Source organism: Giraffa tippelskirchi, chromosome 12, assembly GCF_054371585.1.
Source record: "Giraffa tippelskirchi isolate mGirTip1 chromosome 12, T2T-mGirTip1v1.2.pri, whole genome shotgun sequence".
In the NCBI taxonomy this organism is placed as follows: Eukaryota; Metazoa; Chordata; class Mammalia; order Artiodactyla; family Giraffidae; genus Giraffa; species Giraffa tippelskirchi.
The window spans coordinates 72,681,423-72,709,218 of record NC_137286.1 but is presented as its reverse complement, the minus strand read 5'-3'; the positions used below and the strand labels follow the sequence as shown (position 1 = coordinate 72,709,218).

Sequence of the window (27,796 nt, the reverse complement as noted above, 5' to 3'; positions counted from 1 at the left end):
TAACCCTTCCTTCACCTCAGGTTTCAGTGGATACTGCTTCTTATGTGGAAATAAGTGTGGGTCTTTGAGCTTGACAAATATAGAAATGGCATTTTGTGCTTGCCCTACAGATTTTCCATCAGCCCACACTCTAGGATTTACATTTTGTTCAATTAAAGGGAGAGAAAGGGATGGCCCCATATTCATGAAAACAGAGGCATGGACCTTTTTCAGTATATTCCTCCCCAAAAGGAGTGAGAGAGACTCTGGCACGATCAGAAACTCGTGTGAAAATAACACAGAATCCCAGTTACAACTTAAAGAATAACTCAAATAATACCTTTTGGCTCCTCCAGACAGTCCCATTACAGAAGCAAATCGGGAAGAAAGTGGGCCAGGGGCTTCAGTAAGCACAGAGTAAGTTGCCCCAGTGTCTAAAAGGAAATCAATGGATTTCCCCCCACAGTTGTTAATACCCGGGGTTCCTCAGGTGTAATTAAGACGGGAGCTTGTGTGGGGACCCCCGGACACCTTCAGTCCTGATTGTCTTGAGAGTCCGACCCCTGAAACCTACGCCTCTGAAGGCAGTCTCTCCTCCATTGTGGTCCTTTGCAGACTGGACATGGAGCTGCGGGTGGCCTAGAGGCCTGAGGGCTATCCCTCTTGAGGTGCCCCTCCTTTCCACAGTAAGAGCAAGCCCATCCCTTTTCACCTGGGTCCCTCAGGGCATTTTTCTCAGGCTGTTTTAGAATGGTTCTTACAGCCATTATGAGGGTTTCCGCCTGTTCCTTTGTCTTTTTCTGCCTTTCTTTCTTTTCCTCATATTCCCTACCATAATAGACTGTTTAAGCCAGTTGTAACAGATTATCTAAAGACTGATTTGGTCCATACGCCCATTTTAATAGCTTACGGCAGATATCTGGAGCTGACTGAGTGAGAAATCTATCTTTTAATATCACTCTTCCCTCTTCACTTTCAGGATTAATCTCAGTGAATCTGCGAAGGACTTCTCTGTCTGTCTAGGAATTTACCAGGAGCTTCCATCTCCTCCTGTTCTATGTTTGCCAATTTAGCATAGTTTAAAGGCTTAACATGCACTTGCCTGAGTTCTTCTAGGACACATCTGACAAAATGACTCTAATCCTATCTTCCTTTAGCCGTGTTATAGTCCCAGTCTGGTTCTATAGTTGGGACCGTCTGATTTAAAGGACTTGCATTTAAGGACTTGCAGGGAGTAGCCCTTGCAACCAGGGACATGGGACAGCAGGTTTAACATGTGCTAGGTGGGGTAACCCCGAGACTATGGAAGTGTGACCCCAGGTATAGGTTCTGGGAGTTGGGGCCATTGTGAAAATGATGGATGTTTCACCCCAGGTACAGTTTCTGGAATGGGAGTCACACTGGAAAATCTCTATATGTGATCCCAAGTGCAGGGTCTGGGTAGTGGACTCACCCTACAAACACTGGACTTGTGACACCAGGAACAGCATTTTGAGGGTGCTATCATCCTGTAGGCTGTTGACTTATGCCTTGTGGTACAGGTTTTGGAGGGGTGACACCTTGGACAGAGTGATGTGTGATCCCAGGTGCATGGTATTTGAAGTGGGGTGTCCCAGGAGACTGTGGATATAGGACACTACTTTCAGGCTCTAGGGAATGTCACCATGGAGACTGTGGACATGTGACCGAAAATGTAGGTTTGGGTGTGGTCAACAGGGAGACCGTGGTCCTATGAACTAAAGTTCATTGTACGAAAAGTGTCTTACCCTGCAGACGGTGGACCTGTGATCACAGGTAAAGGATCTGGTTGTGGTCATTATGGAGACAGTGCACGTGCGAAACCTGGTATAGGTTCATGCAAGGTGTGTCACACTGGAGACTGTGGACATGTGAGACCAGGTGCATGATATGCGAGGGATTGCCAACCAGGAGACTGTGGACACATGGCCCTAGGTAGGTGGGCTCGGAGGTTGGGTCACCCTAGAAACTGTGGATGTTTGACCACAGTACCAGAGTCTGGAAGGTGGGGTGACTTTGGAGACTGTGAACATACCGACCCAGGCAGAGGTTCTGGGAGATGGGGTCACCTTGATACTGTGTACGTGTGACCCAAGGTACAGGGTCTGTGAGTTGGTGTCACCCTGGTCAATGTGTTCATGTGACACAATGTACAGGGTCTCTTAGGGTGTTTACCCTAGAGACTGTGGACATGTGATTCCAGGTACAGGGTCTAAAATATGGGGTCATGCTAGAAACTGTAGACATGTGACCCAAGGTGCAGGGTGTGGGGTGTGGGGTCACACTGGAAACTGTGGGTGTCTAATCCCAACCAGGAATGGGGTTCACCTGGGTACTGTGGACATGTGACCTCAGGTTCTTCTTCTTGGAGTAGAATCATCCTGGAGATTCTGAACAGGTGACCCCAGGAACACAGTCTGAGACAGTATCACCCTTGAGACTGTGGGCTTTTGACCCAGTTACAGGGTGATGGAGAGGCGGTTACCCTGGATAATATGCACATGTGTCACCAAGTACAGGTTTTTGGAGGTGCGGTCACCCTGGAGATTGTGGATATATGACCAAAGTTGCAGGGTGTAGTGGGTAATGTCACCCTGGAGAATGTGGACCTGTGACCCAAGGGATAGGGTCTTGAAGGTGGGGGTCACCCTGGAGACTGTGGATGTTTTCCCCTCATACAAGGTCTGGGATGGATGTCTTTCTGGAGACTGTAGATATGTGACATCACGTTCAGGGTCTACAAGGGGGTCACCCTGGAGCCTGCGGACATGTGAAAATGGATGCAGGACCTGGGTGATGGGGTGACCCTGGAGACTGTTTTCGTGTGAGCCCTGGTACATGGTTTGGGATGAGTCACCCTGGAGACTGTGGATATGTGACTCTAGGTGCAGGGCCTGCGAGGGAGTCACCCTGGAACCAGTGTTTGTGTGACTCGAAGTGAAGGGTGTGGGAAATGACGACACACAACAGACTGTGGATATGTGAACCCATTAAAGGGTCTTGGTAGGCGTAACCCTGGTGACCAGGGACATAAGACACAAAGTTCAATATCTTGGAGGTGGTGTAATCCTGAGACTATGGAAGTGTGACCCCAGGTACAGGTTCTGGGAGTTGGCGCCATCCTGAAGACTGTGGATGTTTCAACCCAGGTACAGTTTCTGGGTGGTTGGGTCACCCTGGAGACTCTGGACATGTGACCCCAAGGGCAAGGTCTGGGAGGTGGACTCCCACTGGAAACAGAGGACTTGTGACAGCAGGTAGAGGATCTTGAGGTTGGGTCACTCTGAAAACTGTGTACGTGTGTTCCTAGGTTCATGGTATGGGAAATTTGGTTTTCCAGGAGACTGTGGCTATATGACACTTCGTAGAGGGTCTGGTGGATGTCACCATGGAGAGTGTGGCTATGTGACTCCAGGTGCAGGTTTGGGAGTTGTCACCCTGGTGACTGTGGTCATGTGACCTAAGGTTCAGGGTATGCAATGGGTCTCACCCTGCAGACTGTGGACCTGTGAACACAGGTACAGGATCTGGTGGTGGTAAATGTGGTGACTGTGTACATGTGAATCCTGGTACAAATTCAGAAAGGGGGTCACCCTGGAGACAGTTGATGTGTGACCCTAGGTGCAGGGACTGGAGTGAGGTCACTCTGGAGACGGTGGATGTGTGAAACCTGGTACATGTTCAGTCAGGATTATCACGCTGGAGTCTGTGGATGTGTGAGACAAGGTGAATGATCTGGAAGGGGTTGCCAACCAGGGGATTGTGGAAGTGTGACACTAAGTACGTGGGCTTGGAGGTGGGTTCACCCTAGAATCGGAGGATGCTTCACCCCAGTACCAGTGTCTGGCAGGTGGGGTGACCCTGTAGACTGTGGACATATGAACCCAGGTGGAGGTTCTGAGAGGTGGGGTCACCCTGAGACTATGTACGTGTGACCCTAGGTATGGAGTCTGGGAGTTGGGGTCACCCTGATGAAAATGCCCATGTGACACCAGGTACAGTGTCTGTGAGGTTGTTCACCCTAAAGACTGTGGGCATGTGATCCCAATATAGTGCCTGGAAGGTAGGGTTATGCTAGAGACTGGACATGTGACCCAAGGTGCAGGATGCTGGGGTTGTGGTCCCTGGAGAGTGTATGCATATAACCTAACCCAGGTACATGATCTGAGAAGGGGAGTAAACCTGGAGACTGTGGATCTTTGTAGGCATTATCAGACACTGTTGTGCGTTTTACCATGGAAACTGTGGATGTTTGACACCAGGTGAAGGGACAGGGAAGGGGCGTCACCCTCAAGATCCTGGAGGTGTGACCCCAGGTCAGAGTCAGGGAAGGGAGTTATTCAGGAGTCTGTGGAAATATTACAACAGATACAGGGTCTGTGGTGGTCACCCTGTAGACTATGTACATGTGAGACCTTGTACAACTTCAGAGATGGGGGGTTATCCTGAGGACCCAAGAAGTGTAACCACAAGTGCAGAGTCTGGGTTTGGGCGTCACCTTGGAGACTGTGGACCTATGATCTCAGGTGCTTCATCTTGGAGGAAGATCATCCTGGAGATTCTGGACATGTGAATACAGAAATAGGATCTGAGAGGGGGTCACACTTGAGACTATGGGCTTTACCCAGGTGTAGTGTCTTGGAGGGTTGGTGACCCTGGAAAATACGCACAGGTGACCCTATGTTCGGGGTCTGGAAGCTGAGGTCAACCTGGAGTGTGGATATATGACTCAAAATGCAGGGTGTGGGGGTTAATGTCACCCTGGAGAATGTGGACCTGTGACCCAAAGGATACAATCTTGAAGGTGGGGTCACCCTGGAGACTGAATACGTCCCCCTTGGACAGGGTCTGGGGATTGTGGTCACCCAGGAGAGTGTAGATATGTGAGCTCAGGTGCAAGGTCTGCGAGAGGGTTACCCTCGAGCCTGTGGATATGTGAAGCTTGGTGCAGGATCTGGATCCTGGGGTCAACCTGGAGACTGTGGATATGTGACTCCAGGTGTAGGGTCAGCAAGTGAGTCACTCTGGAACCTGTGCTTGTTTGACTCCAGGTGAAAGGTCTGGGAAGTGACAACACACAGGGGGCTTTGCACATGTGACCCACATTACAGGGTGTTGTAGGGGGTAAACCTGACGACCAGGGACATGGGTCACCATGTTCAATGTCTGGGAGGTGGGGCAACCCTGAAAATATGGAAGTGTGACCCCAGGTAGGGTTCTGGGATTTGGGGCCATCCTGAAAACCCTGGACATGTGACCCCAGGTATAGTCACATGGGATGGGGCGTCACTGTGGAGACTACAAACAGTTAATGGCAGGTAAATTGTCTGGAAGGGATGTCACCATGCAGAATGTGGATATGTGAGCCCAAGTCCAGTGTGCGAAATGGGATTCATGCTGGAGACTGTCAACATGTGACTCCAGGTGGAGGGTATGGGAGGGCGATTATTCTGGAGATTGTGGACATATGAAAACAAGCCCAAGGTCTGGCACAGGAGGGTCACCCTTGTAACTGTGTACAAGCCACCAAAGATACAGGGTATGAGAGGTGGAGTCACACTGGAAACTGAGGAAATGTGATTCAAATTATGGGGCCCGGGAAGGGAGTAACCATGGAGCCTGTAAATCTGTGACCACAGGTGCAGAATCTGGGAAATGACATCACACAAAACACTGTGGACATGGGATGCCAGGTGAAGGGTCTAGGAGGGAGTCACTCTAGACTTTGTTGACATGTGACCCCAGGTACAGGCTCTTTAGAGTGGGGAAAGCTTCGAGACTGTGGGCATGTGATCGCAGTAACAGGCTCTTGAGTGTGGGTATAGCCTGCAGACTGTGGACTTGTGCCTCCAGGAACAGGGTGGGGAATTGGGTTCACCCTGATTAATGAGCTAATGTTACACCAGGTACAGTCTGAGGAGGAGTGTCTTCCTTGCCACCATGTACATATGACCCCAGGTACAGGGGCTAAGATATGGGGTCACCCTGGAGACTGTGCCCATGCGACGTGAGGTAAACATATTCGGTGAAGTGAGGATCACCCTGGAGACGGCAGACATGTAACCGCTGCTGCAGGGTCTGGGAGGTGTGTCACTCTGAAGACTGTGGACACGTGTGACCAGGGGCATGATCTGGGAGGGGTTGCCACCAAGCAGACTGTACGTGTGACCCTAGGTAGAGGGTCTGCAGGTGGAGTCCCCCTGGTGATTGCACCCATGTGACGCTATGTACTAGTGCTGAGAGGGTGTTCACCCTAGGGACTGTGGACATGTGACCCCAGGTAGAGTGTCTGGGAGGTGGCATCATGCTAGAAACTGTGGACATGTTATCCAAGGTTGCAAGGTATAGGGATGGGGTCACCTGGAGATTTTAGACATGAAACCCCACCAAGGTACACAATCTGGGAGGGGAGACACCCTGGAGTCTGTGGACAACTCACCAAATCTACCGGGTATGTGGGTTGTAGTCACACTGGAGACTGAGGCCATATGATCCAAATTACAGGGTCTGGGAATGGGTCACCATGGAGACTGTGGACCTGTGACCACAAGTGCAGATTCTGGGAAGTGACATCACAGAGTAGCCTGTGGACATGGGAATCCAGCTGAAGCATGTGGGAGAGAATCACCCAGGAGACTCTTGACATGTGACTCCAGGTATAAGCTCTTGAAAGTGGGGAATGTCTGGAGACTGTGGACATGTGACCCCACATACAGGGTCGTGAAGTTGGAGTTACCCTGGTGAATGTGCCAATGTGTTACCAGGTACAGGGTCTGGGGAGGGGTGTCACCCTGGAGACTGTGAACATGTGAGAGCAGGTGCACGATCTGGAAGGGGTTGCCACCCAGAATACTGTGGACAAGTGACCCTAGGTACACGGGCTTGGATTGGGGTCACCCTAGAACCTGTGAATATTTGACCTCAGTACCAGTGTCTGGCAGGTGTTGTGACCCTGGAGACTGTGGACATATGAACCCAGGTGCAGATTCTGGGGAGTGGTGTCATGCTGAGACTGTGTACATGTGACCCTAGGTTAAGGGTTTGGGAGTTGGTGTCACTTTGGTGAATGTGCCCATGTGACATCATGTACAGGGTCAGGGAGGGTGTTCACCTTAGTGACTGTGGACATGTGTCCCAAGGTACAGTGTATGGAATGTGGGGTCATGCTAAATCCTTTGAACATGTGGCCCTGGGTGAAGGATCTGGGTGCTGGGGTCACCCGTCCAGGATATGGAAGACTGTATTCGTGTGAGCCCTGATACAGAGATTTGGATGAGTCACCTGGGAGACTGGATATTTGACTCCAACTGCAGGGTCTGCAAGGGAGTCACCCTGGAACCTGAGTTTGTGTGACTGCAGGTGAGGGAACTGGGAAGTGACGACACCCACTATACAGTGGTCACGTAACCACCATTACAGGGTCTTAGAGGGGGTAACCCTTGGGACCAGGGACATAGGAAACCAAGTTCAATGTTTGAAAGTTGGGTAACCCTGAGACTATGGACGTATGACTCCAAGTACAAGTCCTGGGAGTTGGGCCATTCTGAGAACTATGGACGTCACCCCAGGTACAATTTTTGGTAGGTGGGGTCAGCCTAGAGATTCTGGAATGTGACCCCAAGTGCAGGGTCTGGGAGGTGGATTCACCGTGGAAACAGTGGACTTGTGACCGCAGGTATAGGATCTTGCAGGTGGGCTCATCCTGGCAGCTGTGAACTTGTGACACAATGTACAGGTGTAGGAGCAGGGTCGCCCTGCAAACTGTGGACTTGTGATCCTAGGTAGATGGTATGGGAAGTGGGGTAACCAAGAAAACTGCGGATATATGACAATAGGTACAGGGTGTGCAGGATGTAACCATGGAGAATGTGCACATGTGACCCCAGGTGCAGGTTTGGGACTGGTCACCTTGGAGACTGGGGTCGTGTGAACCAAGATTTAGAGTACTAAAAGGGTCTCACCCTGCAGACTGTGGACCTGTGACCACAGGTACAGTATCTGGTGGTGATCACTCTGGGGATGGTGGACGTGTGAAACCTGGTAGTTCAAGGAGGGGGTCATCCTGGAGAGTGTGAATGCGTGATTAAGGTGTAGGGTTAGGGGATGGGGTCATTTTGAAGATTGTAGACATATGACCCCAGATTCACTGTTTGGGAGGCAAGACAACCTGGATACTAGACATGTTACCTTTGATTCAAGGTCTGAATGGGTTCCCCCAAGACACTTGGATATCTGAGCTCAGGTACATGGTGTGGGATGTGGGTGACATAGGAGACTCTGGGTATGAGAGCCCAGGTACAGTATCTGGGGGACGGTTACTCTGGACACTGCAGACATTTTACGTCAGTAAAGGGTCTGCATGAGGTGTCACGCTGAAGAATGTTCACATTGGAGACTGTCGACTTGTGATTCCAGGTGCAGGGTATGGGATCGCTGTCATCCTGGAGACTGTGGACATGTGAAAACCAGAACAGGGTTTGGCATGGGTGGGTCAACCTGAATAAGTTACCAAATGTATAGGGTGGGAAAGGTGGCATCACACTGGAGACTGAGGACATGTGATCCAAATTACAGTGTCTGAGAAGGGGACCACCATGGAGCCTGTGGATCTGTGTCCATAGCTACAGAGTCTGTGAAGTGACATCACACAGGAGACTGAGAACCTGGGACATCAGGTAAAGGGTATGGGAGGGAGTCACCCTGGAGACTGTTGACATGTGACACCAGCTCCAGGCACTTAAGGGTGGGGAAAGCCTGGAGACTGTGACTTGTGACCCCAGGAACAGGGTCGGGAAGTTTGACTTACCCTCGTGACCCTGACAATGTGACGCCAGGTACAAGGTCTGGGGAGGGATGTCATCCTGGCCACCGTAGATATGTGACTTCAGGAACAGGGTCTGAGACATGGGGTCACCCTGGAGACTGAGGGCGTGTGACTGGAGTTACAGTATTCAGCAAGCTGGGGTCACCCTGAAGACTTGGGTAGTGTAACCCCAGCTTCAATGTCTGGGAGGAGTGTCACCCTGGAGACCTTGAAGTGTGAGACCAGGTCATGAGCTGGGAGGGCTTGCCAACCAGGAGACTGTGGGCCTTTGACACTAGGTACACAGGCTAGGAGTGGGATCACCCTAAAATTGCAGATGTTTGACCCTAGTTCCAGTGTCTGGCAGCTGGGGTTATCCTGAATACTGTGGATGTATGAATCCAGGTGTAGGTTCTGGGAGGTGGGGTCGTCCTGCGGCTGTGTATGTGTGACCTTAGGTTTAGGGTCTGGGAGTTGGGATCACCCTGGTGAATGTGCCCATGTGACACCGTGAACAGGGTCTTAAAGAGTGTTCACCCTAGAGACTGTGGATATGTGATCCCTGGTACAGTCTCTGGAAGGTGGCGTCATGCTAGAGTTTGTGACATGTGACCCAAGGTCCAGGGTGTGGGGAGTGGTGTCACACAGGAGACTGTGGACATGTAATCCTACCCAGGTACATGATCTGGTGAGGGGAGTCACCCATGAAACTGTGGATCTGTGTCCCCAGTATCAGACTCTGGTGTGGGTGTTACCATGGAGACTGTGGCTGTTTGACACCAGGTGAAGGGAAGGGAGGGTGCATCACCCTCAAGTCTCTGGAGGTGTGACGCCATGTTAAGAAACTGGGAAGGGAATCATTCAGGAGTCTGTGGAAACACATGACAGATACGGGTCTGTGATGGGCACCGTGGAGACTGTATACATGTGACACCTAGTACAAGTTCTGAGATGGCGGGTCATCCTGGAGACTGGAGCAGTGTAAGCAGAAGTGCAGAGTCAGGGGATGGGGATCACCTTGGAGACTGTGTACATATGACTTCAGGTGCTTCGACTTGGAGGAAGATCAGCATGGAAATTCTGGACATGTGATCCCAGGAACAGGGTCTGAGACTGGCTCACCCTTGAGAGTGTTCCTTTTTGATCCATTTACAGGTTCTTGGAGGGGCGGTTACCCTGGAGAATTTGCACACGTGACCCCAATACATGGTCTGGGAGCTAGGTCACCCTGGAGACTGTGGATATATGACCTGAAGTGCAGGCGGTGGGAGGTAATGTCAAGCTGGATAATGCAGACCGAAAGATTAGGGTCTTGAAGGTGAGGTCACCTTGGAGTGTGTGGATGTTTACCCTTCGGACAGGTTTTGGGGATAGGGGTCACCCTAGAGACTGTAGATATGTGACCCCAGGTGCAGATTCTGTGAGGGTTTAGTCATCCTGGAGCCTATGGACATGTGACCCTGGGTGTAGGATCTGGATGCTGCGATCATCCTGGAGACTGTGGATATGTGACTCCAGGTGCAGGGTCTGTGAGGGAGTCGCCCTCGAACCATTGTTTATGTGACTACAGGTAAGAGGTGTGAAAAGTGAGGACATGCGGGAGACTTTGGACATGTGACCTTACTACAGGGTCTTGGAGGTGACAACCCTGATGACCAGGGACATGGGATGCCAGGTTCAATGTCTGGAAGGTGTTTTAACCCTGAGACTATGGAAGTGTAACCCTAGGACAGGTTCTGGGAGTTGGGGCCCTCCTGAAACTGTGGACATTTCACACCAGGTACAGTTTTTAGGAGTTGGAGTCACCCTGGAAACTCTGGATATGTGACCTGAAGTGCAGGGTCTGAGAGGTGGACTCTCCCTAGAAACAGTGGACTTGTGACCCCAGGTACAGGACCTTGAGGGTGGGGCCATCCTGGAGGCTGTGGACTTTTGACACCAGGTACAGGTTTTGGCCGGGGGTCACGCAGGAGACTGTGGATGTGTGATCCCAGGTGCATGGAAAGGGAAGTGGGATAACCCAGCAGACTGTGGAAATATGACACTATGTACAGGGTCTGTGGGATATCATCATGGAAAGTGTGTACATGTGACCTCAGGTGCAGGATTGAGTGGGGTCACCCTGGAGACTGTGGTCCTGTTGTCCGAGGTTCAGGGTATGAATAGGGTCTCACCCTGCAGATTGTGGACCTGTAACCACAGGTACAGGACTGGTGGTGCTCACTGTGAAGACAATGTATGTGTGAAACCTGATACAGGTTCAGGCAGGGGTATCACCCTGGAGACTGGACCTGTGAGACCAGGTGCATGAGGTGGGAGGGGTTGCAAACCAGGAGACTGTGGATGTGTTACCTAAGTCCACAGGCTTGGAGGTGGTATCACCCTAGAAACTGCGTATGTCTGACTCCAGTACCAGTGTCTGGCAGGTAGGGTGACCCTAGAGACTGGACATATGAACCCAGGTGCAGGTTCTGAAAAGTGGGGTGACCCTGAAGCTGTGTACGTGTGACCCTAGGTACAAGATCTGGGAGCTGGGGTCACCCTAGTGAGTGTGCCCATGTGACACAATGCACGTGGTTTTTGAGGATGTTCACCCTAGAGACTGTGGACATGTGACCCCAGGTACAGTGTCTGGAAGCTGGCATCATGCTAGAGACTGTGTACATGTGACACAAGGTGCAGGATGCGTTTTGTGTGATCTCACTGGAGACTTTGGACATGTAAACCCACCCAGGTACACGATATGGGGAGGGCAGTCACCCTGGAGACTATGGATCTGTGTCCCAGTATCAGACTCTGGTTTGGGTGTTACCATGGAGACTGTGGACATTTGACACCAGGTGGAAGGACTGGGAAGGGGCGTCTCCCTAAAGACCCTGTAGGTGTGACCCCATGTTCAGAGTCTGGGAATGGAGTTATTCAGGAGTCCGTAGAAATTTTATGACAGATACAGTGTCTGCAGTGGTGATCCTGGAGACCATGTACATGTGACACCTAGCACATGTTCTGAGATGGGGGTTCATCCTGGAGAATGAAGAAGTGTAACCACAGGTGCAGAGTCTGGGGATGGGGTTCACTTTTGTGACTGTGGACATGTCACCCAAGCTTCTTCATCTTGGTGAGAGATCATCCTGGAGACTTTGAACATGTGACCCCAGGTACAGGGTCTGGGAGGTGAGGTCACTCTGTAGACTATGGATATGTGACCCACGGTGAAGGGTGTGGGACTTAATGTCACCCTGTAGAGTCTGGAACACTAACCCAAAGGACAGGATCTTGAAGGTGTGGTCACCCTGGAGTCTGAGTATATTTTTCCCTCGGATAGGATCTGGGAATAGACGTCACCTTGGAGACTATAGATATGTGACCCCAGGTGCATGGTCTGCGAGGGGGTCACACTGGACCCTGTGGACATGTGACCCTGGGTGCAGATTCTGGGTTCTGGCATCACCTTGGAGACTGTAGACGTGTGAGCCCAGGTACAGGCTTTTAGATGAGTCACCCTGGAGACTGCATATGTGACTCCAGGTGCAGGGTCTACGTGGGAGTTACCCTGGAACCTGTGTTTGTGTGACTCCAGTTGAAGGTTCTGGGAAGTTTCCAAACACAGGAGACTGTGGACATGTGGCCACAATTACAGGGTCTTGGAAGGGGTAACCTTGGTGAACAGGGTCATGGGACACCAGGTTCAATGTCTGGGTGATGGGGTTATCCTGAGAGTATGGAAGTGTGACCCCAGGTACAGGTTCTGGCTGTTTGGGGCCATCCTGAACATTGTAGACATTTCACCCGAGGTACTGTTTCTGGTAGGTGTGGTCACCCTGAAGACTCTGGACATGTTACCCCAAATGTAGGGTATGGATGTGGACTCAATCTAGAACAGTGGACTTGTGACCCCAGGTACAGGATCGTGAGGTGAGAATTGGGTCTTCCTGGACCCTGTGGACTTGGGACACCAGGTACAGGTTTTGGGTAGGGTTCACCCTAGTGATTGTGGACGTGTGGATCGAAGGTGCATGGTATGAGAAGTGGGGTAAACCAAGAGACTGGATATATGACAGTAGATACAATGCCTGGGGGATGTCACCATGGAAAGTGTGGACATGCGACCCCATGTGCAGATATGTCACCCTGGAAACTCTGGTCGTTTGCCCATTAGTTCAGGGTTGGAAAAGGGTCTTACCCTGCAGACTGTGGACCTGTACCACAGGTACAGGATCTGGTGGTCGTCAATGAAGTGATGATGGATGTGTGAAAGCTGGTACAAGTTCAGGGAGAGGGTCACTTGGAGACTGTGGACGTGTGACCCTAGGTGCTGGTTCTAGGGTGAGGAAACTCTGGAGAATGTGGGCGTGTCACTAAGGTGTCGGGTTACGTGTTGGGGTCACTTTGGAGATTGTAACCCCAGCTGCATGGTCTGGGAAGGTTGTCACCCTGGATCTTGTGGACGTTTGAGACCAAGTGCATGATCTAGGAGGGTTTGCTACCCAGGAGACAGTGGTCATGTGACCCAGGTACAGGGTCTGAGATATGAGGTCACCCAGGAGACTGAGGTCATATGACTGGAGGTACAATATTCGGAGACATGAGGTCACTCTGGAGACTGCAGATGTGTAACCACAGCTGCAGTTTATGGGAGGGGTGTCACCCTGGAGACTGTGGACATGTGACCTCAGGTGTAGTTTTGGGTGCAGTCACCATAGAGAATGTGGTCGTGTGACCCAAGGTTCAGGATTCAAAATGAGTCTCACTCTGCAGACTCTGGACCTCTGACCACAGGTACAGGAGCTGGTGGTGGTCACGGCAGATGGTGCACGTGTGAAACCTGGTACATGTTCTGGCAGGGGTGTCACCCTGGAGAGACTGTGGACATGTGAGACTATGTGCATGGTCTGGGAGAGGTTGCCAATCAGGAGACCATGGTTGTGCGACCCTAGGTCCTCGGGCTTGGAGGTGAGGTCACCCTAGAAACTGGGGAAGTTTGGCCCCAGTACCAGTGTCTGGCAAGTGGGGTGAACCTGGAAACTGAGGACATATGAACCCAGTTGCAGGTTCTTGGTGGTGGGCTCTCCCTGAGACTGTGTACGTGTGACCCTAGGAATTGATTCTGGGAGTTGAGGACACCCTGGTAAATGTGCCCATGTGACACCATGTACAGGGTTTAGGAGGGTGTTCACCCTAGAGACTGTGGACTTGTGACTCCAGGTACAGTGTCTGGAAGGTGGATCTATGCAAGAGACAGTACACATGTGAACCAAGGTGCAGGGTGCGGGGGATGGGGTCACACCAGAGACGGTGGACATGTAATCCCACCCAGGTCCACGATCTGGGGAGGGGAGTCACCCTGGAGACTGTGGATCTGTGTCCTCAGTATCAGAGTCTGTGTGGGTGTTACCATGGAAAATGTCAACATTTGACATCAGCAGAAGATACAGGTAGGGGGCATCACCCTCAAGACCCTGGAAGTGTGACCCCAGGTTTAGAGTCTGGGAGGGGAGTCACTTAGGAATCTGTGGATATGTTATGACAGATACAGGGTCTGAGGTTTTCACCCTGGAGACTGTGTACATATGACACTTAATAAAAGTTCTGAGATGGGGGGTCATCCTGGAGACTGGCGAATTGTAATGACAGGTGCAGGGTCTGGGGATGGGGTTCACCTTGAAGACTGTGGAGATGTGATCTCAGGTGCTTCATCATGGAGGGAGATCATCCTAGAGATTCTGGACATGGGACCCCAGAATCAGGTTCTGAGAGGGGCTCACACTTGCAACTGTGGGACTTTGACCCAGTTACAGGGTCTTGGAGGGGTGATGACCCTGGAGAATCTGCACGTATGTCCCCAGGTACATGGTCTGGGTGGGGAGTTAACCCTGGAGACTGTGGATATATGACCAAAGATGCAGGGCGTGGGAGGTAATGCCACCCTGGAGAATGTGGACCTGTGACCCAAGGGATAGGGTCTTGAAGGTGGGGTCACCCTGGAGACCATGGGTGTTTCCAACTTGGACACGGTTTGGGGATGTGGGTCATCCTAGAGACTGTAGATATGTGACACCAGGTTCATAGTTGGTGAGGGTGTCACCTTGGAGCCTGGACATGTGAGCCTGATTAAGCAATCTGGCGCTGAGTTCACCCTGGAGACTGTGGTCATGTGAGCCCTGGTACAGAGTTTTGGATGAGTCATTCTGAAGACTGTGGATATGTGACTACAGGTGCAGGGTCTGTGACGGTCTCATCCTGGAGCATGTATTTTTGTGACTCGAGGTGAATGGTGTGGGAAGTGATGACACACAGGAGACTGTGGACACGTGAACCCTTTTACATAGTCTTGGTGGAGGTAACCCTGGTAACCAGGAACATGGGATTCAAGGTTCAATGTCTGTGAGATGGGGTAACCCTGAGACTATGGAAGTATGACCCCAGGTACAGGTTCTGGAGGTTGGGGCTATCCTGAAAACTGTGGATGCTTCAAACTACATACAGTTTCTGGCAGATGGGGTCACCCTGGCGACTCTGGACATGTCATGCCAAATGCACGGTCTGGGATGTGGACTCCCACTGGAAACAGTGGAATTGTGACACTGGGTACAGGATATTGAGGGTGGGGTCATCCTGGAGGCTGTGGACTTGTGACACCAGGTACAGGTTTTGGAGTGGGGTCACCCTGAAGATTCTGGATGTGTGATCTCAGGTGCATGGTATGGGAAGTGGGGTAACCCAGGAGACTGTGGATATATGACACAAAGTACAGGGTCTGGGGGATGTACCATGGAGAGTGTGGACTTGTGACAGCAGGTGCAGGTTTGGGTGAGTTCACTCTGGAGGCTGTGGCCATGTGACCCCTAGGTTCAGGGTATGAAAATGGTCTCACACTGCAGTCTATGGACATGTGATCACAGGTTCAGGATCTGGAGGTGGCCACTGCGGAAACGGTGCACGTGTGAATCATGCTACAAGTTCAGGAAGAGGGTCACCTTGGAGAGTGTGGATGTGTTACCCTAGGTGCAGGGTCTGGGGTGAGGTCACTCTGGAGACCGTGGATATGTGACTAAGGTTCAGGGTTAGGGGATGTGTTCACTTTAGATACTGTGGACATGGTACCCCAGATGCATCATTTAGGAGGCTAGTCATCCTAGAGACTGGACATGTGATCCTAGGTACAAGGGCTGAATGGGGTCCCACAACACACTTGGATATCTGAACCCAGGCACAGAGTCTGGGATGAGGGTTACCTAGGGGACTTTGGATATGTGACCCAAGGTACAGAGTCACAGAGCTGGGTGGTCACTCTGGAGACTGCAGACGTTTAATGGCAGGTAAATGATCTGCAAGGGGTGTCACCCTGCAAAATGTGGATATGTGAGCCCAGGTGCAGTGTTTGAAATTGGGTTCACACTGGAGACTATCAACATGTGACTCCAGGTGCAGGGTATGGGAGGGCAGTCATCCTGGATATTGTGTACATGTGAAAATGAGCAAAGGTCTGGCAGAGTAGGGTTACCCTGGAAATGTGGACAAGTCACCAAATGTACAGGGTCTGAGATATTGGCTCACCCTTGAGACCGGTGCCATGTGGCCAGAGGTAAATTATTCAACGAGGTGAGGTCAGCTTGGAGATTGGGGACGTGTAACCCGAGCTGCTGGTTCTCAGAAGGTGTCATACTAGAGACTGTGGATGCGTTAGACCAGGTGCATGATGTGGGAGGGTTCCCACCCAGGAGACCGCGGACGTGTGACCCTAAGTCACAGGCTTCAAGGTGTGTTCATCCTAGAAAATATGGATGTTTGACCACAGTAGAAGTGTCTGGCAGGTGGGGTGACCCGGGAGACTGTGAAACATGAACTTAGGTGCGGGTTCAGGGAGGTGGGTTCTCCCTGAGCCTGTGTACATGTGACTATAGGTACAGGGTCTGGGAGTTGGTGTCACCCTGGTTAATGTGCCATGTAACATCATGTACAGTGTCCTGGAGGGGGTTCATCCTAGAGTCTGTGGTCATGTGAACTCCGGTACAGTGTCTGGAAGGTGGGGTTATTATGCTAGAGACGGTGGACCTGTGACCCAAACAGCAGAGTGCAGTGGGTAGGGTCACACTGGAGACTGTGGACCTATAAACACACCGAGGTACACGATATGGGGAGGGGAGTTACCCTTGGGACTGTGGATCTGTGTACCCAGTATCAGATTCTGATGTGGGTGTTACCATGGAGACTGTGGCATTTGACACCAGGTGAAGGTACAAGGAGGGGCCGTCACCCTCAAGAACCTGGAAGTGTGACCCCAGGTTCAGAGACTGGGAAGGGAATCATTCAAGAGTCTGTGGAAATACTACGACAGATACCGGGTCTGTGGTGGTCACCCTGGAGACCATGTACTTGTGACACCTAGTACAATTTCTCAGAATGGGGTTTCATCCTGGACTCTGGAGAAGTGAAAGCACAGGTGCAGTTTCTGCGGATGGGTGTCACCTTGGAGACTGTGGACTTGTGATCTCAGGTGCTTGGTCCTGGAAGGAGATCCTTGTGGAGCTTCTGGACATGTAACACCAGGAGCAGTGTCTGAGAGGGGGTCACTCTTGAGACTTGGCTCCAGGTACAGGGTCCTGGAGGGTGGAAACCCTCGAGAATGTGCACATGTGACCTAGGTACATAGTCTTGGAGGTGAGGTCACCCTGGATACTGTGGATGTGTGACCCAAGATGCAGGGTGTAGGAGGTAATATCACCCTGGAGTATGTGGACCTGTAAACCAGGGGATAAAACCTTGAATTTGGGGTCACGCTGGAGACTGGATGAATCACCCTCGACAGTGTCTAGGGATGGGGGTTACTATGGAGACTGCATATGTGACTCTACTTGCAGGGTCTGCAATGGAGTCACCCTGGAGCGTTTGTTTGTGTGACTCCAGGTGAAGGGTCTGGAAAGTGAAGACACACTGCAGATCATGAACATGTGACTCCATGACAGGGTCTTGGAGTGGGTAACCCTGGCGACCAGGGTCATGGGACACCATGTTATATGTCTGGGAATTGGGGTAACCCTAAGACTATTGAATTGTGACTCCAGGTACAGGTTCTGGGAGTGGGGGCCATTCTGAGAAATGGTTTATGTTTCATCCCAGGTACAATTTCTGGGAGGTGGGTTGAACATGGAGCCTCTGGCCATGTGACACTAAGTACAGGGTCTGGGAGGGGGGCTCATCCTGGAAGTGTGGACTTGTGACCCCAGGTACAGGATTTTGCAGTAAGGTCTTCCTGGAGGCTGTGGATATTTCACACCAGGAATATGTTTAGGAGGATGGTCACCCTGGAGACTGTGGTCATATGATGCAAGGTTCAGGGTAGGAAAATGACCTCATCCTGCAGACTGTTGAACTGTGACCATAGGTTCAGGATCTGGTGATGGTCACTGTGGAGACAGTGAATGTGTGAAACTTCGTACAAGTTCAACGAAGAGGTCACCCTTGTGACTGTGGATGTGTGAGCTTAGGTGCAGGGTCTGGAGTGATGTCACTTTGGAGACTGTGGACATGTGACTAAGGTACAGGATTAGGGGGTCACTTTGAAGATTATGGGCATGTGACCCCAGATGCACCTTTTGGGAGGCAAGTCATCCTGGAGACTGGACCTGCAATCCTGGGTACAAGGTCTGAACAGGGCCCTCAAAGACACTTGGATCTGAACCCAGGTACAGGGTGTGGGTTTGGGGGTGACCTAGGAAACTCTGGATATATGACTGCAGGTACAGGGTCTGGGAGGGGGTTCACTCGAGACTGCAGACAGTTATCAGAAGGCAAATTGTCTGGAAGGGATGTCACCATGCTGAATGTGGATATATGAGCCCAGGTCCAGTGTGTGAAATAGGGTTCATGCTGGAGACTGTCAACATGTGACTCCAGGTGCAGGGTATGGGAGTGTGGGCATCCTGGAGATTGTGGACATATGAAAACAAGCCCAGAGTCTGGCAGGGGAGGGTCACCCTGGTAATTGTGGACAAGTCACCAAAAATACAGGGTATGAGAATACAGGGTCACATTGAAAATTGAGGAAATGTGATTTGAATTACAGGATCCGAGAAGGGGGTTACCATGGAGGCTATAAATCTGTGACCACAGGTGAATAATCTGGGACATGACATCACATAAACGACTCTGGACATGAGATACCAGGTGAAGGTTCTAAGAGGGAGTCAGCCTAGAGACTGTTGACATGTGACCTCAGGTACAGTCTCTTGAGTGTGGGGAAAGCCTGGAGACTGTGGACATGTGATCCCAGTAACAGGCTCTTGAGTGTGGGAATAGATTGCAGACTTTGAACTTGTGACCCCAGTAACAGGGTGAGGAAGTTGAGTTCACCCCGATGAATGAGCCAATGTTACGCCAGGTACAGCGTCTGAGGAGGCATGTCTTCCTTGCCACCATGTACATGTGACCCCAGGTAGAGGTGCTAAGATATGGGGTTACCCTGATGACTGTGGCCATGTGACCTGAGGTAAAAATATTCTGTGAAGTGGGGGTCACCCTGGAGATGGCAGACGTGTAACCCCTGCTGCAGAGTCTGGGAGGGGTGTCACCTTGGAGACTGTGGACACGTGTGAACATGTGCATGATCTGGGAAGGGTGGCCACCAAGCAGACTGTGTACATGTGACCCCAGGTAGAGGGTCTGCAGGTGGGGTCCCCCTGGTGATTGTGCCCATGTGATGCCATGTAGTGGTGCTGAGAGGGTGTTCACCCTAGGGACTGCGGACATGTGACCCCAGGTACAGTGTCTGGAAGGTGGGTTCCTGCTAGAAACTGTGGACAGGTTACCAAGGTGCAGGGATTGGGAGTGGGGTCACAATGGAGAATGTGGACGTGAAATCCCACTGAGGTACACGATCTGGGAGGGGAGACAGCCTGGAGTCTGTGGAAAACTCACCAAATCTACCGGGTATGTGAGTTGTAGTCACACTGGAGACTGAGGCCATATGATCCAAATTACAGGGTCTGGGAATGGGTCACCATGGAGCCTGTGGACCTGTGACCACAGGTGCAGATTCTGAGAAGTGACATCACAGAGTAGCCTCTGTGTGAGCATAGGAGTGTCAGATGTGGACATGGAAATCCAGGTGAAGCATGTGGGAGGGAGGCACCCGGGAGACTTTTGACGTGTGACCCCAGGTGTAAGCTCTTGAAAGTGGGGAATGTCTGGAGACTGTGGACGTGTGACCCCACATACAGGGTCGTGAAGTTGGAGTAACCCTGGTGAATGTGCCAGTGTGTTACCAGGTACAGGGTCTGGGGAGGGGTGTCACCCTGGAGACTGTGAACATGTGAGAGCAGGTGCACGATCTGGAAGGGGTTGCCACCCAGAATACTGTGGACAAGTGACCCTAGGTACACAGGCTTGGATTGGGGTCACCCTAGAACCTGTGAATATTTGACCTCAGTACCAGTGTCTGGCAGGTGTTGTGACCCTGGAGACTGTGGACATATGAACCCAGGTGCAGATTCTGGGGAGTGGTGTCATGCTGAGACTGTGTACATGTGACCCTAGGTTAAGGGTTTGGGAGTTGGTGTCACTTTGGTGAATGTGCCCATGTGACATCATGTACAGGGTCAGGGAGGGTGTTCACCTTAGTGACTGTGGACATGTGTCCCAAGGTACAGTGTATGGAATGTGGGGTCATGCTAAATCCTTTGAACATGTGGCCCTGGGTGAAGGATCTGGGTGCTGGGGTCACCCGTCCAGGATATGGAAGACTGTATTCGTGTGAGCCCTGATACAGAGATTTGGATGAGTCACCTGGGAGACTGGATATTTGACTCCAACTGCAGGGTCTGCAAGGGAGTCACCCTGGAACCTGAGTTTGTGTGACTGCAGGTGAGGGAACTGGGAAGTGACGACACCCACTATACAGTGGTCATGTAACCACCATTACAGGGTCTTAGAGGGGGTAACCCTTGGGACCAGGGACATAGGAAACCAAGTTCAATGTTTGAAAGTTGGGTAACCCTGAGACTATGGACGTATGACTCCAAGTACAAGTCCTGGGAGTTGGGCCATTCTGAGAACTATGGACGTCACCCCAGGTACAATTTTTGGTAGGTGGGGTCAGCCTAGAGATTCTGGAATGTGACCCCAAGTGCAGGGTCTGGGAGGTGGATTCACCGTGGAAACAGTGGACTTGTGACCGCAGGTATAGGATCTTGCAGGTGGGCTCATCCTGGCAGCTGTGAACTTGTGACACAATGTACAGGTGTAGGAGCAGGGTCGCCCTGCAAACTGTGGACTTGTGATCCTAGGTAGATGGTATGGGAAGTGGGGTAACCAAGAAAACTGCGGATATATGACAATAGGTACAGGGTGTGCAGGATGTAACCATGGAGAATGTGCACATGTGACCCCAGGTGCAGGTTTGGGACTGGTCACCCTGGAGACTGGGGTCATGTGAACCAAGATTTAGGGTACTAAAAGGGTCTCACCCTGCAGACTGTGGACCTGTGACCACAGGTACAGTATCTGGTGGTGATCACTCTGGAGATAGTGGACGTGTGAAACCTGGTAGCTCAAGGAGGGTGTCATCCTGGAGAGTGTGGATGTGTGACTAATGTGTAGGGTTAGGGCATGGGGTCACTTGGGAGACTGTGGACATGTGACCCCAGATGCACCGTTTGGGAGGCAAGACAACCTGGATACTGGACATGTTACCTTTGATTCAAGGTCTGAATGGGGTCCCCCAAGACACTTGGATATCTGAACCCAGGTACATGGTGTGGGATGTGGCTGACATAGGAGACTCTGGGTATGAGAGCCCAGGTACAGTGTATGGGGGGCGGGTCAGCCTGGAGACTGCAGACATTTTACATAAGTAAAGGGTCTGCATGAGGTGTCACGCTGGAGAATATTCACGTTGGAGACGGTCGACTTGTGATTCCAGGTGCAGGGTATGGGAGTGCAGTCATCTTGGAGATTGTGGACATGTGGAAACAAACACAGGATCCGGCAGGGATGGGTCAACCTGGATAATGTGGAAAAGTTACCAAATGTATCTGGTATGAGTGGTGGTGTCACACTGAAGTTGAGTATATGTGATCCAAATTACAGTGTCTGGGAAGGGGCTCACCATGGAGCCTGTGGATCTGCGTCCAACATTACAGACTCTGTGAAGTGACATCACACAGGAGACTGTGGACATTGGACACCAAGTGAAGGGTCTGGGAAGGAGTCACCCTGGAGACTGTTGACATGTGACGCCAGCTACAGGCTCTTGAGGGTGAGAAAGGTTGGAGACTGTCACCTATGACCCCAGGAACATGGTAGGGAAGTTGGGGTTACCCTGGTGACCCTGCCAATGTGACGCCAAATACAAGGTCTGGGGAGGGGTGTCATCCTGGCCATCATAGACATGTGATTTGAGTCACAGGGTCTGAGATATGGGAGTCATCCTGGAGAATGAGGGTGTGTGACTGGACTTACAATATTCAGTAAGCTGGGATCACCCTGAAGACTTGGGTAGTGTAATCCCAGCTTCAATGTCTGGGAGGGCTGTCACCCTGGAGACCTTGAATTGTGAGACTAGGTGCATGGCTTGCAACCCAGGAGACTGTGGGCCTTTGACCCTAGGTACACAGGCTAGGAGGTGAGGTCACCCTAATATTGCAGATGTTTGACCCTAGTTCCAGTGTCTGGCAGCTGGGGTGAGGCCTGGATACTGTAGACAGATGAATCCAGGTGCAGGTGCTGGGAGGTGAGGTCTTCCTGAGGCTCTATATGTGTGACACTAGTATATGGTCTGGGAGCTGATGTCACTTTGGTGAATGTGACCATGTGACACTGTGTACAGGGTCTTTAAGAGTGTTCACCCCTGGTACAGTCTCTGGAAGGTGGGGTCATATTAGAGGCTCTGGACATGTGACCCAAGGTCCAGGGTGCAGGTGGTGGGCCCACACTGGAGACTGTGGACATGTAACCCCACCCAGGTACACAATATGGTGAGGTGAGTCTCCCTAGAAACTGTGCATCTGTGTCCCCAGTATCAGACTCTGGTGTGGATGTTACCATGGAGACTGTGGCTGTTTGACACCAGCTGAAGGGAAGGGAGAGTGCATCACCCTCAAGATTCCAGAGGAGTGACCCCAGGTTCAGAGACTGGGAAGGGAATCATTCAGGACTCTGTGGAAACTTATGACAGATACACGGTCTGCCTTGGTCACTCTGGAGCTTCACCTTTCCCAGATTCAGGGGCTCCAGTGGTCCCTGGGCTTGTGGCCCCCTCCCTCTCATCTCTGACTCTGCCTTTAAGAGGCTTTTCCTCTGTGTCCTCTTTCGTCTTTTCAAAGGACTCTGTAAGTTGGATCGAAGGTCTCCCTAACCCTAGATGACCTTACCTTGCTATCCTTAACTACATCTACAAAGACCCTTTTCCCAGATATGGTCCTGTTCTGGGGGGACACATCTTTGATGGCCACCATTCACCCCATTCTCTGTGTATCAAATAACCCTCATTTTAGGAGATCACCACAGGCCCATACAGAAGGGCACAGACAGCGGCCACACAGGTGGAGTCTGGAGAGAATGAGGCCTTTGGGATCACCTGGAATGGATGAAGGCCTGGCTTCATCAGGTGAGGGGAATCACAGGGAGGAGAGGGGCATGGTCTTGTTTAGGCTTCAAAAAGATCACCTTGGGGTGGGATGTGAGATGCACCGTGGGGGCAGGGAGCTTTGTCAGGGCCTGATGGAGGGGTTAGGCTTGGGCCAGGGCCGTGGGTGTCAAGTGGACTTAGTGTGGGGGTTGGCCATACGCACTGGAGGAGGAGCTCACAGTCACTGGGGCATGAGGAACTGGGAACCTGGGAGGCCTCTCTGTTACTGAACTTGAAGAAGAAACGTTAAAATTTTACATAACCTCCTGCTCCTTCTCCCTCTGTAACTCAGCTTGCTCCTTGCAAAGTCTGGATCATGTAGGTCACACAGTCTCAGAATGTGGGGACTTACAATACTCAGAGCTGGAGCTTGTCTCCCTCACCCTTGTCCTGGCCCCTGCACACCTGCTTGATCATGCCTGTCCGTGATAATGCAGAGCCCGCCTCCCTGACATTCCTCCCATCCCAGGGGATTCCCCGCTCTGCTGGAGCACCTGGCTGTGGGTGGCCACTGAGAGCACTCTGGTCTCCTCAGGACCTGCTGGGGCCTCAGCTTCAGGAGAGTGTGAGGTTCAGCTTAGGCAGATGGAAGTCTTGCCTCCTCAGGACCCACTTGGGCTCCAGCTTTGGGACATTGTGGGGTTCAGTTGAGGCTGATGGGAGCCTCATCCCTCAGGGCCCTCTGGGGCTCAGTTTTGGGACATTGTGGGGTTCAGTTCAGGCTGGCAGGACTCTGGCCTCCTCAGCACCCGCTGGGGCTTCAACTTTGGGACATTGTGAGGTTCAGTCGAGTCTGACTCTAGATTGAAGTCAGGGATGGGGATGCCTCCAGTAGCTTTGGTTAGAATGGATATTTTAATGGTATTTTCACCCATAAGCATGAGGTATTGTTTTATTTGTTACTGTTCACTTTCTTTGATGATTGTCTTGTAGCTATTAGCTTGCAAGTCTTTCAAGTCCTTGGTGAAATTTCCAGTGTTGGGGGAAAACACAATTGTAAAAGGGATTATTTTCTTAATTTCTCTTTCTGATAGTTCATTATTAGTGTAGAGAATCACAAATGATCTTATAGTTCGACTTTTTGTTGTTGTTGTTGTTCTGCAGCTTGGCATGTTGGATCTTAGTTCCCTGACCAAGGATCAAACCTGTACCCCCTGAAGTGGAAGTTCAGAGTCTTAACCACTGGACTGCCAGTCAGTCCCTGAATTCACTTTTTAGTTCTGGCAGTTGCTTTAGTGTAGTGTTATGGGGAAAACTAGAATTAAGACATCTCATAGTTTCAGTTCCATCTGGGTCATCCACAACACCTAAGGCATGGTGTCTACTAATATACTCTTCCTACGGTGCCTTTTAATACCATGTGGATTACTACAAGGCAATTAGCATCACTACTTTAGTTGAATTTGGTTTGGTTAAGTCTTGGCCTCTATTGCAAAGTTTGATGTCATCTCTGATTTCCTGGCATATGACTTACATGATTATATTGAAAAATCATTTACTTTCTAGTAAAATTTCAAATGTTTCAACTTTAAATAGCAGTACGAAGTTTTCTACATTCACACCAAATACTGCAAAGTGTTTTACCCAACACAGGGTCACTTTCCCAAGGAACCAGCCCATAACCCCAAAATGGGCTGGTTTCCACATCACAATCCTATACACAAGACCACTTCAAATTTCATCAGCTGTCCAAGCTTTGTGAAAATGTCTTTCTGCATTCTAATTCAGTTTTCTTTTTCTGGAGCCATAACTGGGGCTTTCCCTCATATTAAAATCCTTCCTGGATTTAAAGTGACCAGATGACTATGATATGGGTGGCCTTTTCTGTGTGGCTTCTTTCACTGAGGATGTTTTCAGTGCTTTTCCATGTTGTAACCTGTGTCATTTTTTCATTGTGCTTATAAACATATAACAACATTTATCATTTGAGTCATTTTAAGTATGCATTTCTATAGCATTAACTGTACTCACATTGTTGTAAAAATATCCCCACCACTCATCTCTAGAATCTTTTCCTTTTCCCAAAGTGTCACTGTAACCATTAAACACTCACCACCCTCAATTCCTGGCCATCTTATTCTACTTGGAATTTGTCTTATATGGATATCTCATACTAGTGAATTATAGGACATTTTTACTTTTGTCTCAGGCTTGTTTCACTTGGCATACTGACTTGAAGGTTTATCCACATTATAGCATGTGTGAGTTATTTTGTTTTTAAAGGTTGAATCATATTCCATTGTGTATATACTACATTGTGCACATACTACATTGGGCTTGTCCAGTCATCTGTTGAACGCTGGTGTTGCTTCCACATTTTGGCTACTGTGAATAATGCTGCTATGAATATGGGGTTCGAATATCTGTTCCAGTTGTTGGTTTTAAATATTTTGGGTGTATACTCTGGACCAGAATTAATGGATTCGGTTTGGGTAAACTCCGGGAGTTGGTGATGGACAGGGAGGCCTGGCGTGCTGCAGTTCATGGGGTTGCAGAGTTGGGCACGACTGAGAAACTGAACTGAACTGATGTTAACTCCATGTTCATGTTTTTGAGAAGCCCCCTACTGTTTTCTGAAGCTGTGGCTCTATCTTACAATATTCCTTTATATGGCAAAGTAATGCATCTTATGGATAAAGCTACACTATTTTGTTCTTCCTATTTTGTTGTTCACCTGTTGGTGGACACTTTCAATGTTTTTACCTTGGGCTCTTGAGAACACTGCTGCTGTGAATATTGGTGTACAAGTTTATATTTGAACACCTGTTTTAAATTCTTTGGATATATATCTAGGAGTGGAGTTGCAAAACATATGATAATCCAGTTCAGTGACTCAGTCATATCTGACTCTTTGTGACTCCATGGACTGCAGCACATCAGGCTTTCCTGTACATCATCGACTCCCGGAGCTTGTGCAAGTTTATGTCCATTGAGTCGGTGATGCTATCCAACCATCTCACCTTCTGTTATCCCCTTCTCCTCCTGCCTTCAATCTTACTCGGCATCAGGGTCTTTTCCAATGAGTCAGTTCTTCGCATCAGGTGGACAAAATATTGCAGTTTCAGCTTCAGCATCAGTCCTTCCAATGAATATTCGGGGCTGATTACCTTTAGGCTTCTTCCATGGTGATTAAGATGGTAAAACTTCTGCTTAAAATCCGGGAGATGCAGATTCAATCCCTGGGTCGGGAAGATCCTCTGGAGAAGGAAATGGCAACCCATTCTGAAGGAAAGTTACATGGCTCAAAATAGCCTGGAGTTAAAACTCCCCTACAGGTCCTCCCCACCATTCTATGCAAAGCAAAGAACTCTCTCACCTGAAGGAAAAAAAAATGGACGTTAAAGTTGATTATGCCCAGCTCCCAGCTGGTCCAGCCTCTGGCCGATATCCAAAATTCCTTGCCCCAGCCATTTAAGACATAACTACTCCGAACAACCTTGGAGAAGAACAGGCCCCCTTAAGACAGTAACTTTCCACATACATGCCTATATACACTTACTCATTTCTTAGGTTAGTGCAGCAGCTCGCTAATCTGACTGCTGACCCTTCTTGCCTCATTAAAGGTGATCTGTTTCTGTAAAGTGCAGGTCTCATTCTTTTTCTGAACCTCGCCTTCTCTAACTCACTTACCTTACACACTCCAGTACTCTTTACTGGGAAATCCCATGGACGGAGGGGCGTGGGAGGCTACAGTCCATGGGGTCGCAAAGAGTCAGACACAACTGAGCGACTTCACTTACACTTTCTTTGACCCTTAGGCTTGACTGGTTGGATCTCCTTACAGTCCAAGGGACTCTCAAGAATCTTCTCCAACACCACAGTTCAAAAGCATCAATTCTTTGGTGCTCATCTTTCTTTGCAGTCCAACTCTAACATCCATACATGACTACTGGAAAAATCATAGCTTTGACTACATGGACCTTTGTTGGTAAGGTAATATCTCTGTTTTTTAATATGCTGTCTAGGTTGGTCATAGCTTTTCTTCCAAGGAGCAAGCGTCTTTTAATTTCATGGCTGCAGTCAGCATCTGCAGTGATTTGGAGCCCCCCAAAATAAAGTCTCTCACTGTTTCCATTTTTCCCCCATCTATTTGCCATGAAGTGATGGGACCAGATGCCATGATCTTAGTTTTCTGAATGCTGAGTTTTAAGCAAAGTTTTTCACTCTCCTCTTTCACTTTCATCAAGAGACTGTCTAGTTCTCCTTTGCTTTCTGCCATAAGGGTGGTGTCATCTGGGTATCAGAGATTATTGATATTTCTCCCGGCCGTCTTGATCCCAGCTTGTGCTTCATCCAGACCCGAAATTTCTCATGATGTACTCTGCATAGAAGTTAAATAAGCAGCGTGAGAATATACAGCCTTGACGTAT

General features: G+C 50.2%; 1 protein-coding gene across 4 annotated transcripts in view; it reads left to right on the top strand.

Annotated features, from left to right (window-relative positions):
- Window positions 1-27,796, top strand: part of LOC145529498 (alpha-1,3-mannosyl-glycoprotein 4-beta-N-acetylglucosaminyltransferase C-like) — a 144,566-nt gene that overhangs the window by 101,768 nt on the left and 15,002 nt on the right. For 2 of the 4 annotated variants that reach the window (XR_014071294.1, XR_014071291.1), the window contains exon 4: window positions 6,502-8,672. Coding sequence is in view for 2 of the 4 variants with exons in the window: in XM_081550070.1 (XP_081406196.1) it covers window positions 23,385-23,405 (21 nt within the window). In the remaining 2 variants the exon portion in view is untranslated. Of the gene's footprint in view, window positions 1-6,501; window positions 8,673-19,886; window positions 19,908-21,886; window positions 22,056-23,292; window positions 23,406-27,796 lie in introns of those variants that run through there. The other 2 variants (XM_081550071.1, XM_081550070.1) reach the window with 2 other exon arrangements.